At 63.7% G+C, this 13,497-nt stretch overlaps 1 protein-coding gene across 2 annotated transcripts in view; it reads right to left on the bottom strand.

The window, feature by feature from the left end:
- PSD (pleckstrin and Sec7 domain containing) overlaps positions 1–13,497 on the bottom strand; it is a 29,005-nt gene that overhangs the window by 1,829 nt on the left and 13,679 nt on the right. For both annotated transcript variants that reach the window (XM_084526038.1, XM_084526039.1), the window contains exons 7-15: positions 13,134–13,246; positions 12,289–12,347; positions 11,687–11,776; positions 3,560–3,603; positions 2,409–2,587; positions 1,612–1,682; positions 1,197–1,354; positions 844–988; positions 302–445 (exon numbers count right to left, since the gene is read on the bottom strand). In XM_084526038.1, the coding sequence (XP_084382164.1) occupies positions 302–445; positions 844–988; positions 1,197–1,354; positions 1,612–1,682; positions 2,409–2,587; positions 3,560–3,603; positions 11,687–11,776; positions 12,289–12,347; positions 13,134–13,246 (1,003 nt within the window). The remainder of the gene's footprint in view (positions 1–301; positions 446–843; positions 989–1,196; positions 1,355–1,611; positions 1,683–2,408; positions 2,588–3,559; positions 3,604–11,686; positions 11,777–12,288; positions 12,348–13,133; positions 13,247–13,497) is intronic.

Genomic DNA, 13,497 nt, shown 5'->3' on the forward strand with positions numbered 1-13,497 from the left:
TCCAGCTGGCATCCTCCTCACGGCCCCTCCACCCCATCCTGCAGGTGTAATGCCCTCTTTCTTCCCTGGTGCTTCCCACCAGGGGCCCACAGCGTGCTGAAAGCCCTGCGGCACGCCCCATCCAGCCCCCGGCCCTGGGAGCCCCTCACCCGTGGTGGGGAGCTGAGGGGGGCAGAGCGTGGCAGCAGTACCAGGAGAAGCCAAGGCAGTTCAGCTACACGGGCAGGAGAGGGCCCCAGCAGCTGGTGATGGCCAAGGGCCTGTGGTGGTGGCACAGGGGCCGTGGGTTCTCCCAGCTCACCTCAAACTCCAGGTACTCCTCCTTCTGCTTCAGCTCCTCGTACTCCTTGCCCTTCACCTTCTTCTCCGGCAGTGAGGAGCGGTGCTCCAGCAGCTCCGCTGACATGGCCTTGAACTTGGTCTCATGGCTCTTCACCTGCTCGTCCTGGGGACAGGTGACACGGCATCAGCACCCCATTCCCCTCACCCCTTGGCTGCAGCCAGCTGGGGCCAGGGCTGGCGTGGTTTTTCCAAGTCCAGCCCGGGTTTCAGGTGCTGCCTCTGGCTTTCCAAACATGGCAGCCCAAAGCACAAGCCCTTTGGGGAAATCTCCTCCTGCAGCCAGCCCACCGTGAGGCAGTCTTACAGCAGAATTTAATCCCCTCTAAAACTAGGCTGTTTTTTTTTTAATCCTTTCTGCTCTATGAATAACTGCAGTGGCACAAGCGAGAGCCAGCTAATCCCCCTGCCCGCTGTCCTGTCAAGGTCCTGGCCCCTCTCAGGGCAGGCAGACCGTGCTCGTCTCCACAGCCCAAGGCCTCGTCCCCACGCCGAGGGACCCACCTGGGACAGCCGGGTGCAGGAGCTGGGCAGCAGCGGGCGGCTGAACTTCTTCTGGGAGCCGATGGCGGCGGGGAAGGGGGGCGCAGAGAACATGGCAGCCACCACGTTGATGCGCGTGATCCACGAGTGCATCTGCTCGGGGTTCCTGGGGAGGAAGGCCAGCACAGGCGGGCTTGGCTCTGCTCGTCCTGCCAGAGGCCAAAGGGACCTGCCCCAGAGACGAGCCTGGTGGTCCCTGATGGTCCCTGGCTCTACCCCACTCCCTTCTAAATGGGCCAGGACATGGCCCTCAGCCCCATCCCACCCACTGCAGGTGAGCTCCCGCTGCCCTGCGCGGGTGCTGGGGCACTCACTGTGCTTGGAAGAGGAAGACCCTCCAGTCGGCTGTCCTGAGGTAGAAGACATTGGGTCTCTTGCTGTAGTCAGACGCCCGTGTGGCGAGCGAGTGGTGGATGCTAATGGCATTCTTCAGCTCCTCTTCGGCCAGTGCCTTCCCCGGCTTGTACTCCTCCTGCAGGTCACAGGGCCCTTCAGAGCCAGCCAGAGGCTGCAACCCCTCAACCCAGAGGCAGTGAGGCTCAGAGGTCGGCCTCCACCAGGCTGCTGCAGGGCTCTGCCTCCAGCTTGTGCCACACCACTCAGGTACCTGGGCTTGGGGACAGGAGCACCGTGGCTTCCCCCCTTTCCCAGCAGCTGGGCAGCGTGTCAGCACCTCACTGCCCCCAGCCCCAGGTGACCCCGTACGCGGGCAGTCCCTTCGCTCCCTACCTTCTGCAGGTAGAGGATCATCCCCTTCAGGATGGCGTGGAAGGGCTTCCAGCCGCGCTTCCCTCGGGGCGCTGTGGGAGAAGAGAGCAGCCCAGGCCTCAGTCCTGGCGCTGGGCAGGGCACTGCCAGCTCCCCCTGCCCCCAGCTCCCCCTGCCCCCAGCTCCCCCTGCCACGCCGCACGTCAGCCCACCCCGGGGACGGGCAGCACGCCAGCACCGTCCCCGCACACCTGAGCCCGTGCCAGGCACGTGGCTGGCAGATGGAGCTGCTGGGGGGCACAGAGGGCTGCTGCTGCCCCCCGGGGCTGGCACCTCGCTGCCTGCACAGCCAGGGGTGGGGGCAACGTGGTGCTGCCCACCAGGTAACACTGGCCTGGGAGGGCAGCAGCGCCTGATCGGATCAAGGTGGCATTAGAAGGCCGGGGCTTAGGGAGGATTTTGCAGTGGGAATGGGGAACGTGCCTGGCAGCACAGAACCTGTGGCACGAACCTTCTGCAGCACCACGGGACACCCTTCCCTGTCTCTCGGCATCCCACAGCAGGGCTTTGTCCCGCAGGGAGCCCAACACATCCCCCTGCCCTCCCAGCTCTGTGGGAAGGGGGAAGCCTTCAGCCCCCCAGCCTGCAGGGTGAATTACACCCCTCACAGCCTGCTCCACGTGGCGCTGGGGCTGATGCTGGAGGCTGGTTTGAAGCTACCTGGAGATTTCACAGGGTGCCTCTTGCCCCGCTCCCACTGTCAGGATTTCTGGAGCTGCCTGGTGCCCCTAGCCCCGAGCCCCCTCGCAAACACCTACTTTTCTTGCAGTCAGGATCAGCGTGGATCTTGCGCACTAACAGTCCGTGCTTGTAGGTGGCGATGCTGGAGTCCTGGGAGAAGTCCAGGAAGGGGTTACTGCAGCTGCTGATGCGCTTGATGGACTTGGGTTTGGGGTCAGCCAGCTCCGAAAGGGACTTCCTCAGCTCCTCCTCATCGCTGCCAGGTACAGATTTGGTTGGGGAAGCGTTTGTTACCGTGCTGGGGACAGCAAACACCAAGCCTCCCGCTCGCAGCAGACCAGGCTGAGCAGTTTTTCCACACCACTGGGGAGCATCCCACGGCCTGGCCAAGCCTCTGTGCCCCCGCTAGGCTGGCAGCCACAGTGCTGCTGGGATGAGGTGCGGGGGTGTCTGCTGCTGGGGGTCCCTGCCTGCCCCCGGCAGTGAGGCCAGGTGGGCTAATGCTGGCCAGCCTGACGAGCCACAGGCCGTGGAGGAGCACTGCCCTGGGGCTCGGCACCTCTGCAGCCCACCTTGCTGGGGTGGCAATACCCTGCTCACAGCCTCCCTTCAGCCGATGCCCCCTCGCCCTTCGGGCAGGCTGCATCGCTGCCGCTCCCCCCGCCCCGGCACGGAGATGTGGGAGCCCGGAGCTGCGGCCTCCCCCCTCCCTCGTACCCGCTCACTGCTAATTAAACCCCTCAGCATCTGCCGGCGTCTCCATGGCAGCAGCCCGAGCGCATTGGCTGAGCGCTGGCGGTACCGCCGGGCTGATTAATCCCCGCAGCGCCCGCGCTGCCGCTCCTGCTGCTGGGGATGGCAGCTGTGGGCGAGGGTGCGGGCGCCGGGCACGGCCACAGGCTGCCCGCTCCGACCCCGAGCACCGCTGCCGAGGTGTGGGGCAACACCCGGCATGGCCACAGCCACGGGGAGCCGGCCTCAGGCAGCCCGCCCCCAGCTAAAGGGTCCCCGTCGAGGTGCTGTGCTGGGGGCAGAGGGCTGAGCGCCCAGCACTGCTCTCCGGGCACCCCCATCCCCATCTCGTGTGCCTGCTCCCCTCCTACAGCCCCACAGGAGCATCCACCCCGCCGATGCGGCCCCTGATGCTCTGGGGGGATGGTGAGGAAGCCCCCCCGGCGGCAGGGTGACCCCACACCCGCCCAGCCCATGGCCCCTGTGGGATGCTCACATGGCCCACTGCAGCTTCTCGTTCTTGATGGAGCCGTACAGCGCCTGCGGAGAGAAGAGCGGGGTCAGTCGGACAGCAGGGCTCGGCTCAGGGGAGCCGCACAGAGCAGAGGGAGCACTGAAGGTTTCGGCACCCCCAGGCCGCTCTGTCCTGGCCGCAGCCCTTCTTTCTTGGCAGCAGTGTTGCTGACAGCCTGGCCCGTCTGCACACACCAGCTGGCTGGCATCGTTTCAGGGTTACAGGTACCTTCTCCCGGGCACCTGCAGCCCCAGGCATGACTGGGGCACAGCACAGGCTGCCTCCCTTCCCTCCCCTCCTGTGCCTGCCCGTGACAACGGCACAGAGCTGCGTGAGTTTCACCCGACAGCACCAAGCCCTCAGGAGAGCCGGCTCTCCCTGCACCAAGGTGAACCAGGCTGCCCAGAGGGACAGCTTTCAGGAGATGTGGGCTGCAGGCGAGCTGGGACAGCAACGCTGCGTGTCTGCCCCTGGGTTGGTGAGACACCAGCCTGCAGCAGGGCCCCAGGAGCACTCCTGCACCCAGCAGCTCACAGCCTGCTCCCGGGCTGCCCCTCGGGATGGCTGCAGCCTGTCCTGCCTCTCAAACACCCCGAGCCTCCCCGTTGGCCCCAACCCTCGCAGGGTTCGGCGAGGCAGGGCCCAGCGCCGCGTTTCAGCAGGGAAAAAGGCAAAGTCCATGCGCAGCGGGACAGCCTGGGGCCCCTTTCCCAAGCCTTTGTCCGGTCCGAGCTGGGTGCGAGCCACAGGCACTCAGCCCGGCTCTGCAGCACGGGAGGCTCGGGGGAGGCTTTCAGCAGCGCTCACACAGCGCTCCAGATCAAGGAGCAGGACGGGTCTGGAAGGCTTCATCCTCGGAGGCAAATAATCGAGTTTCGCACAGGCTGTTCAGGCAGCTGTCAACATCCATCTCCTGGCCGGAGACTGCCGGGGAGAGATCTTGCTGGTGGCTGATGAAGTACAACTGCAGGCTTGCAGGGACCTGCGAAACCCAGCCAGCAGGCAGGCCCAGGCAGCGTCCGGGGAGGACAAATCCATCATCCCCCGAGAGATGCAGTGGCCAGAACGGAAGAGGGACAAGGCTCGCTTCATGCGTCCTGCTCCAGGAAACGCTGGCTCAACACCAGCGTGTTTTTCAGAGGAGGAAAGGGAGCCCCCCAGCCGCAAATGGAAAACAGGGGTCAGCCTGGGAAGACAGGAGCCTCCCGGGGAGGGCACGGCCTCATTCCCCCATGGCAGGTTGTACCTGCACCACATTTACACCACCCTGGCACCAGAGGAGCAAGAGGTAGGAGGGAGGAACTGGCTGGTGGCTTGGCCAGAGGAGCACAGGCTGCAAAGAGGCACAAGGTAGGTGATAAGGAATGGCCACAGGAGGGAAGGGATCTCACTGACAGGGATGCAGCTGAGAGGTGCTGAGAAAAGAGACAAAAAAAAGAGTGGAAAAACGGCACAGAGAAGTTGAGACTGGAAACCAGGAGCTGCAGAAAGGCTGCTGAGAAAACGCTGCGAGGAGTCAGACGGGCACCAGCCTCGGCTGCCAGCAGGATGGGGAGGTCCCGCTCCGTGCCGGGGGGCTGCAGACCCCAGGACCAAGCTCTGCTGTAACACCGAGAGCTGCTGACAGAAGCTGCTCGTGGCGCAATTCTGAATGAAATGAAAACAACGCCTGCACAGTGCCAGGGAGCAGCCCGGCAGAGCGCAGCACTACAGAAACCTGGGCTCGGGGGCTGTCTGTGAACGCTTCGAAGGACGAACTGACTGACTTGTGGCTTCAGAAGGCTCCAACACCCCGGTACAAGCACCCAGAGCATCGCACGAGCCTGCTGCGGGCAGGAGCTGCCACACAGCCTCACCTCAGGCACGGGGCTGCGGGCTGGCTCCTGTGCCTGGAGCAGGAGGAGAGAAACGGGAGGCTGGGGGGATGGAGAGGGCAATGCAAAGCCTCGCTCTGTGCTTAGATCCTGCCAAGGCTCTGCCTGGCTACCCGCCATCCCCAGCTGACACCGGTTTCATGCCCTGTTGGAAACAAATCCGGTGGACTCAGCCCAGCTCCGAGCCGAGAAGATGCCCTGCAGCCACAAAGCCCGGCCCTGCTCTTCTGCTCCCGGGGCAGAACCGCTGCCTGCCCAGACTCCAGTGGTGCAAGGACCGCTTCTGGCAGGGCACAGCAGGCTCCTGAAGCCTAGCTCACATCAGCTGTGTCGGCAGAGACCACAGACTCACAGCTCGGCTCTGCAGGTCCCTCTCTCCAGGCTCTCTTTCCTCTGTGGGTTTATTCCCGAAGGTGCAAAAGGATGGCACCTCTTGGCACCTCTGAATTTGCAAGCACTGCCCAAGAGAAAGCAGGGTGCTGCCAGCAGAGGACTGACCCCAAACAGAGGTGGCTTTTTTGCATGTTTTTCTTTTTTTTTTCCCCCCCACCATCACAGGGTTATGAGCTCACTGCTGCAGCACGCACGGCAAGGCAGCCAGCCCTGCCCTAGACATGCGCAACACCAAGGAGACCTGGGGATATACTGTCCCAGCGGGATTTCTCACTGAATCAACATTTTTCTTCGGTGCCCCCTCTGAAAGGGGGCTGCCAGGACGTCCCCAAGTCCTGCTCTAGCCCATGTCTGCAGAGGGGTGGACAGGCTCCTGCAGCACCCTGCAGGCAGGGCACGGGGGAGCTGCACGGACAACATCTGCCTTCATCCCTCTGCCTCGGAGGGAGCCCAGAGGAGGGCACGGTCAGTGCTGGTTTGGGAGAAAGGCTGCAAGCAGCCCTGGACACAGCCCTGGCACAGATGGGACTGCACTGAGGGCTGTAGCCCAGCATGGCCATAGCAGAGGAGTGTTAAGGCAGGAATTTTGGCAACAAGCAGAGGGTTAACCCTTTCTGGGGTGCTTCCTTTAGGGATCACAACTGTTTTGGACACATTACGGTGACAAACAGCCACAGCGTGCTTGTTGCTGTGCAGCACAGTGCTCGGCAGCCGGAGCTGCGAGATGCCCTGTGCAGGTCAAGATTCCTCCTCCCGCTGCCAGCCCTGCGAAAAGGCACGGCTCTGTGACATTTTGCACGACAGACTTCACAGCTACAAAGTGCCCTCCCTGCAGACAGCCTCCCTCTCGCCGTGCCTGGCAGCATTGCAATATGAGAGCTCAATCGCTGGCTTTCCCCAACTTTTCCTTAGCAAAACATCTTTCTCTACACCCGGCCACGAAGCTTTGGCAGCCCCCCCAGGCGAGCAGAGACCCCTCAGATATGGGAACACGAACGGCACGGCCAGACCAGGGCTGTGTGGCAGAGGGAACAGCCCTCGGCTGTCCCCTCACTCACCTTCACACACACCCTGCTGCCCGTCCGGCACACACAACCGTGCTGAGCAACACCCGGCCACCCCGTGCCCCCTGCCCCCCTCGCACAGGTGTCTCCGGAGGACAAAGCGCTGCCCCCAGACCTCCTCCTCCGCAGGGGGGCTCGGAGCAGAGACAGATGAGAGTGACTTGGGGACAGCGCCTTGTGCGTCACCCCCTGCCTCGCCGCGGGGAGCAGCCACCCATCCTGCCACCCCAGGCTCCCCAAGCCCTCCTTGCCCAGCCAGCCACGACCCCAGCCGGCAGACCCCGTGCTCCCGGTGTCCCTCAGCCCCACAGCGCGGGGAGCAGGGGCTGAGCCCCTCGCTGCCAGCTGCCTGTCTCCTTCCACCCGAGTGCGTCACACCTTGCCCCAGCCCGTGCTGCGCTATGGCAGCATCGCCGCTTCTCATAGCCACGATGTCCCCAGGGCTGCTGCTGGCCAGGGCAGCAGCGGGGCCCCCTGCCCGACCCCACTGCAGCACGGGGCGGGCGAGCACCCACTCCCCTCCCCGCCGTGCTGGATGCGGGCAGGGCTGGGGCAGGACGTGCCCAGGGCGGCCTCTTTTTGCCTCTCCCCACCCGGAGCCGATGCGCAGCAGCCCAGCTCCTCCGAGACCGCTGCCGGCAGACGGCGGGCAGGCTCCTGGCGGTGCAACCCCCCAGTGTTTCCTGCCGTCCCGGCGCTTACCGGCTTCTTCTTGCGGCGGCTCTGCAGGCGGCTGACCACCAGGTCGGTGTAGAGCACCGGCTTGAGGGTGCGGGAGCGCTGCGGCCAGCCGTAGCAGAAGGTCTCCACGCCGCGGTAGTTGCGCCCGTAGCGCACCGAGCACATGGAGCGGGACCGCATGCGCCCGGCGCTGCTGTTGATGCTGTTGACGCCGATCATCCTGACGGGGGGGGCAGCCCGGGGCAGCCCTGCCCTGCCCTGCCCGGCACGGCCCGGCCCGGCCCCGCCGCTCCCCGCCGCCCGCTGCCCGCCGCCTGTTGAAGCCGGGCCGGGCCGGGCCGGGCTCGGCGGCTGCTGCCCGAGGGAGGCGGCGCCCCCGGCCCAGCAGCCAATGGCGGCGGCAGCGGGGCCCGGCCCGGCAGAGCCCGCGGGGCGGGGCCGCCCGCCTCAAGATGGAGGCGGCCCCCGGGGAGAGGGACCGGCCCCGGCCTCGGGCAGGGGGGCGCCGAGGGCAGGGCGCTGGGTTTGTCCCCGAGGCTTCAGGGCTGAAGGGCGCAGGCAAAAAAAAAATAAATCCCCCTGGGAGCGCGCTGAGCTCAGCGCTGCCGGGGTCTGAGCTCAGAGGTGGGAGCCGGGGTGCGCTTCCCACATCTGCGCATCGCTGAGGCTGACGGCTGTGCCTGCCAGCTGGGGGGCCCAGCCTACCTTCCTCCCCCAGGGGACCTGCCTGCGCTGGGATTTAATTCATTAACAGCTGTGAAATGCTCCAGGCTGCCGAGCTGGGAAGTAGCACGCATTCTGCTCGCTCCTGCGTTTGTTAAGCAGCACGGGGGAGGAATGGGGTCTGGTTGGTCCGTGCTGTGTGGCTGGAGGCCCAGCAGCAAAGCACGAGGTTAAGCTGAAGAATGAAGCAGATGTGGAAGACCTAAGGCTCTGCAAAGTGATCGGTCAGGTAAAGGTCGAATCTGTATCTGAAATGCAACACACAACCAACAGAGTGCAGGAAACCCCAGGGGGCCTGGGCTAAAATCACACTTACAGGAGAACAGCACAGTCTCAGGGTGAGCCAACCGCGGTATCACCAGCTCTAGTCCGTCCTGTTCGCATCCCTCCTTGCCGGCCAGGCAGCTGTATTCATTTGGCCACAGGAGCAAAGGCCAAGCCTGCAGGTGTGGGCATCCTCGGGCACAGCATTACGTGGGCTCTCATGTCTCCAGCATGTCCTCACCTCTACCCCGGGGATGAGGACACCAACGCCCGCGGGCTGGGCAGCCCTGCCAGCAGAGCACGGTGCCCCAGGGATGGGTTGGAGCACGGGGAGGTGTTCCCAGCAGCAGGCTTTGCCTGCAGGTGCAGCGTCGCTGCCTTGGCTCCGGCAGCAGGGGCACAGCGAGGCACTGCCAGTGAGGGGGACGTGGTGCTCGGTTGTGAAAGCACAAGCTTTCGAGTGTTTTGGTTTCTTCTGCTGAAAACTGTGAGTGTTTACGTGCGTTATATCGTAGCAGATAAAGTTCTTGTCTGACTCAAGCTGCCACCCGCTCCCAGGCATCGTGCTGCTTGTCTTGGGGCTTCCTGCAGTCAGAGACGAGGGGAAGGCCCCGTGGGTCTCCCTTCCTGATGCTGTCCCCACAGTCACAGGGAACGGTGGCCTTGTGTCCCCTGCAGCCACCTAGGTCCTGTCCTGCTGTCCTCATCTCCCTGCTTTCCAGTCCCCCAGCTGTGTGTGGGGGTCGCCTCAAGCTCTCTGGCTCTGAAGTCTGTGGGTTAGCAACCTGTGCGATTCCCCCAGGCAGGCTTGGGAAGCCTCTGGGACCTTTCTTTGGCACTGCTGGAGCTGCCCATGAGCCACCTCTGAGCTTTGGGAAGCTCCTCTGAAGCCTGCCAGCCCTTCCCCTCCCCTGCTGCCCTTAGGAAACGCGTGCGCTCCCGCAGAGCTAAAATTAGCCAGCCAGCTGTGTGGCACGCTTGCACAAGAGCTTCAGTCCCCAGGCAGGGGATCCAGGTCTGCCAAGGAGGCAACATCCTATGTAGGCTAACGGGGCCGGCACAGGCCACCGCAGGGAGGAGGGAGGCTTTCCTATTTCTCTGCTGCCCAAGCCTGCAACAGGACCAAAGCACCAAGGAGCCGACAGCCTGCAGTTGGCAGAAGGGAGAGGGCGTCTTCTCCAGATTTACCCAGGAGTGGCGCTGCCCCACTGCCCCTTCACACACCTTTCCTTGCCAGCCCCCTCCCCAGCACTTCCCTGAAGCTCTGCTCTCCCTTGCATGGACGGGAGCCCCCCGAGGGCGTCGGTGCCAGGGAGTGACGGAGGAGCTGCAGCCTGCCCCTCGCGCAGCACCTCGGCGATGCCTTTTGCTCCCACTCCCCAGCACGGTGCTGATACAGAGGCGTCTGAAAAGCGGCTGTGGGAAGCACCGCAGCTGCAGAGGGAACAGGCCATTTTTAGCAGCTCAGCCCCCCCGCTGCAGGGTTGCAGGCAGAGCTGCGCGGGGACGTGCTCCTGCCTCAGCTGGCGCAGCGCGGCAGCCCCCAGCCCCAGCAGCACGGGTTCTGCCAGGCAGAGAGCTTGGCCCTGCCAGCACCAAGCCTGCAGGCTGCAGGAGCTGCTCACTGCCCCGTCTCACACTGGTTGAGACCCGACAAGACAATGCGGTGGCACGTGCTTAAGTACTTTTGGGGTGGAAGTTTAGCATGGGTGCCGCAGCGCCTGCACTGCGGATACCCCACTGTGGGGTGCCAGGGGCTTCAGGAGGGGCGTGCTGAGGGGCCTGCAGAGTTTGGATGCTCCTGGACAACACAGCACCAGGGGGACAGATGCTCCAGGTCCTGACTTTGGACATTTCTCTTCCATTTTGGGTGCTTAAAGTCTTTTCTGGAGCCGGGTTTAAAATTAGGGAAGAATTCTTTCTGAGTGACTGTTTTTAGTGGAGAAGCGTGGGCTGGGAGGGAGGACAGCCCTATTGAGAGCTGCTGGTAACCCCTTAATGATGGGGCGAGCGGCACAGCCAGGAATAGACCCACAAAGGCTGAAAACAGAGCTCAGCTTTTCACCCCACGTTGCCTTTTTTTGTAAGCCACCTCCCACAGGAGTGGCTCCGGCACCCTGTGGGAACCCATTTCCCACATCCCGAGTGTTTTCTGACTGCAGCGCTTCACCAAAGGCTTCTGCCCTGCGGGACCCACGGGGCACAGCACTATTCCCAGGGCCCACGACGGAGCCGCCAGCTCAGCCAGCATGAGCACCGGGCCCCAGTGAGCCCTCGCTCAGCTCGGAGCCGGTGCCGAAGCCATTTCCCCAGCTCGTGCATCAGCCTCAAGGTCAGGCCGTCCCCGCCGGCAGCGGAGCCGCGCTGCAGCCAGCAGGCGACTCCTCCCTACGCACGCAGCAGCTGAGCCGCGCCGCTCCTGCCTTAGCCGGGAGGCTCAAGAAATGGCCACGAGGGACGAGAAGCCATCGGTGTGGGGGCACAAGGTGGGAACCCCCGCGGCCACATCTCAGCAACCCACAGAGCCGGCATGGACCGCAGTGGCTAGAGGAGCCGGCTCGAGGTGGAGAGTCCCAGTGCTGCCTCCTTCCCTGCCTCACTCACCCAGGAAGGACCAGGCACAGTCACTCCCCAATGCACTGCCCCCTTCCCACCTCCGACCAGCACCCAGGGTGCTCCAGGACCATGGAGGTCATTGCCACCCCTTCCCCCGCCCGCCCAGAGGCACCTCACAGCTCCTGTGGCTTTGGCCAGAGCTGTCCCTGTAAATGGGAACCGGGTCATGCAGGGAGGTGACAGGGCTGCCCCAGCCACACAAGTGCAGGGTACTCCCAGCTCTGGGGTTTCAGCCCCTGGCCCACCCTCACCACTGCTGTGCCTTGCCCACGCCACCAGCAGTGGGGTTGGTGGCTGCACTCCCTGACCTCAGCAGCGCAGGAGGAAAGCTGCGGGCCAAGGAACAGCACTGATCCTGCCTATCCCGACAGCCTGACACAGGCATGAGGATGGACACCTTAATTGCATCCCACGTGGCCATCTATACAATCCTACCCGAAGCTCTTGCCCTTGTTCTTGTGGCTTAGCTGGCCAGAGAGAGCAACCAAATTTACCTTGAGCAGCTCCTTGGGGAAGTCGGTGCCTCCGTTGAGCCCCTCCAAGTTGCCAATGAAGTCGGAGCAGGACATTCTCTTCCCGATGTTCTGGGGGAGCCAGGGGAAGAGAAACGTGGGGTTCACCTCTGGGCCGGGGGGCTGGAGCTGGCTGGAGCAGGCTCCCACAGCCCAGGAACAGAAAACCCAGTCTGCTGCGGAGCGAGGGGCTGGCCAGGTCTCGGGGAGGTGTGGAAAGCCGCCTGCTGGGCTTAGACTCGGGGAGTGTTAGAAAGCTTCTTTTCTCTAAGCTCAGTGCCACCTGCTCCCAATATCAGCTGGTTTTGGAGTCGCGCTCCCAGCCTCAACCCCTGTCTGCTTTCCTCTTCTCTCCTCCCTCCGCATCCTCCAGCTCAGCCTGTCTCCCCCAGAGCCCCGTTATCTCCTCACTCAGGCCTTCCCTGCTCTCCTCCCAGCCACCTTGGGGGTGCTCAGCCCCTGCACCTCCTGCGCACGTGGCTCTGCCCTTGGCACGTCCTTGCTCTTCCCCGGCCACCCACGGCTGGGGCAGCGGGGGCGGTAAGGGCAGGGGACAGCTGGGGCTGATGGCAGAGGGAACTTACGTGTCCGTGCAGATCTGTGTTGAGCAGCATCAGGGCACAGGTCAGGGTGTGGGCTCCGTCTGCAGCACAAGCACAGGGCAGGGATTAGAGCCCCTGGGAGCGGACCGAGCCCGAGGCAGCCCTGAGCCCACTCCTCCCAGCCCGGGCACGTGGGGCACGCAGCATCAGCACGGTGCTGGCAGCACGCAGGCGAGTGGATAGGAGGCCACTGGGTTAAAGCTAGTCCGAAACCTGTGCGTACAGACCCCCCTCCAGCCCTCAGCCCCGTCAGCCAGGCAGTGACGCTGCAGCTACCATTGCCCAGCTCCTAGCACGGGCACAGTGGGGATGGCACAGCCCTCTTCCAGCCAGCCAGCCAAAATTTCACCTGCCCACAGAGCCAAACCAGAGCAGATTCAGCACGTGAGCACACACAGGGGGAGCATGAAGACGCGGCACACTGAGGTGAAACGGTGCAGACTGGGCGCCCCTCTGTGCCGCACGGGGCTGTCTCACCTGGCCGTCCCCTGAGGTCTGAGAGCTGGGGTCTGTGTGCTGGGGAGGGCCTCCTCTCGCCTCCTGTGCTAATCTGCTCAAGGGCAGAATTAAGGATGCGTTGAGCCCTAATTATGCATCTTCCAACTAGAGCAGTATTTTTTTTTTTAAAGTCTAAAGTGCCTGTCACTTGAGGGAAATGACAACATCTCCGTAACAGGGGCTGACTCCTGAGGCGTCAGTTCACGCTCTCAGACTGCTTTCCAGTTGCAGTCGGAGCACCTTCGCTGAGCTGACGAACACATGTGCTCTCCCGAGCGAACACATGCACACCCACACGCACACTCATACACACACAGACAGCCGCTTACCCTCCGAGGAGATGGCATTGGGATTGCACTCGTAATAGCGCTGGGAAAAATGAGCCAGCACTCGCTCCCGCTCCTGCGTCTCTCCCATCAAGGCCAGCTCCTTCAGAAAGGACCTGAAGAAGCAGCAGCAGCAGCGTTGGCCACACGTGAAGCCCACCAGCAGCTCCTCTAACTCACCCTTTGCTTTCTGCCCCCTCCTGGAGACCTGGCGTGTGCCAGATGAAGCCCTGCCCTCACACAGCCTTCCCAGACAGCTGCAGGACCCCTTTGAAGCCCGCAGCACCTTACCCTGCCAGCACATGGCACAGACCTACACTGGGCCCTAAAAACTACCCTGGGGTACCACTCAGGTGGCCACGACACA

Source organism: Aythya ferina (assembly GCF_964211825.1).
Source record: "Aythya ferina genome assembly, chromosome: 7".
Classification (NCBI taxonomy): domain Eukaryota; kingdom Metazoa; phylum Chordata; class Aves; order Anseriformes; family Anatidae; genus Aythya; species Aythya ferina.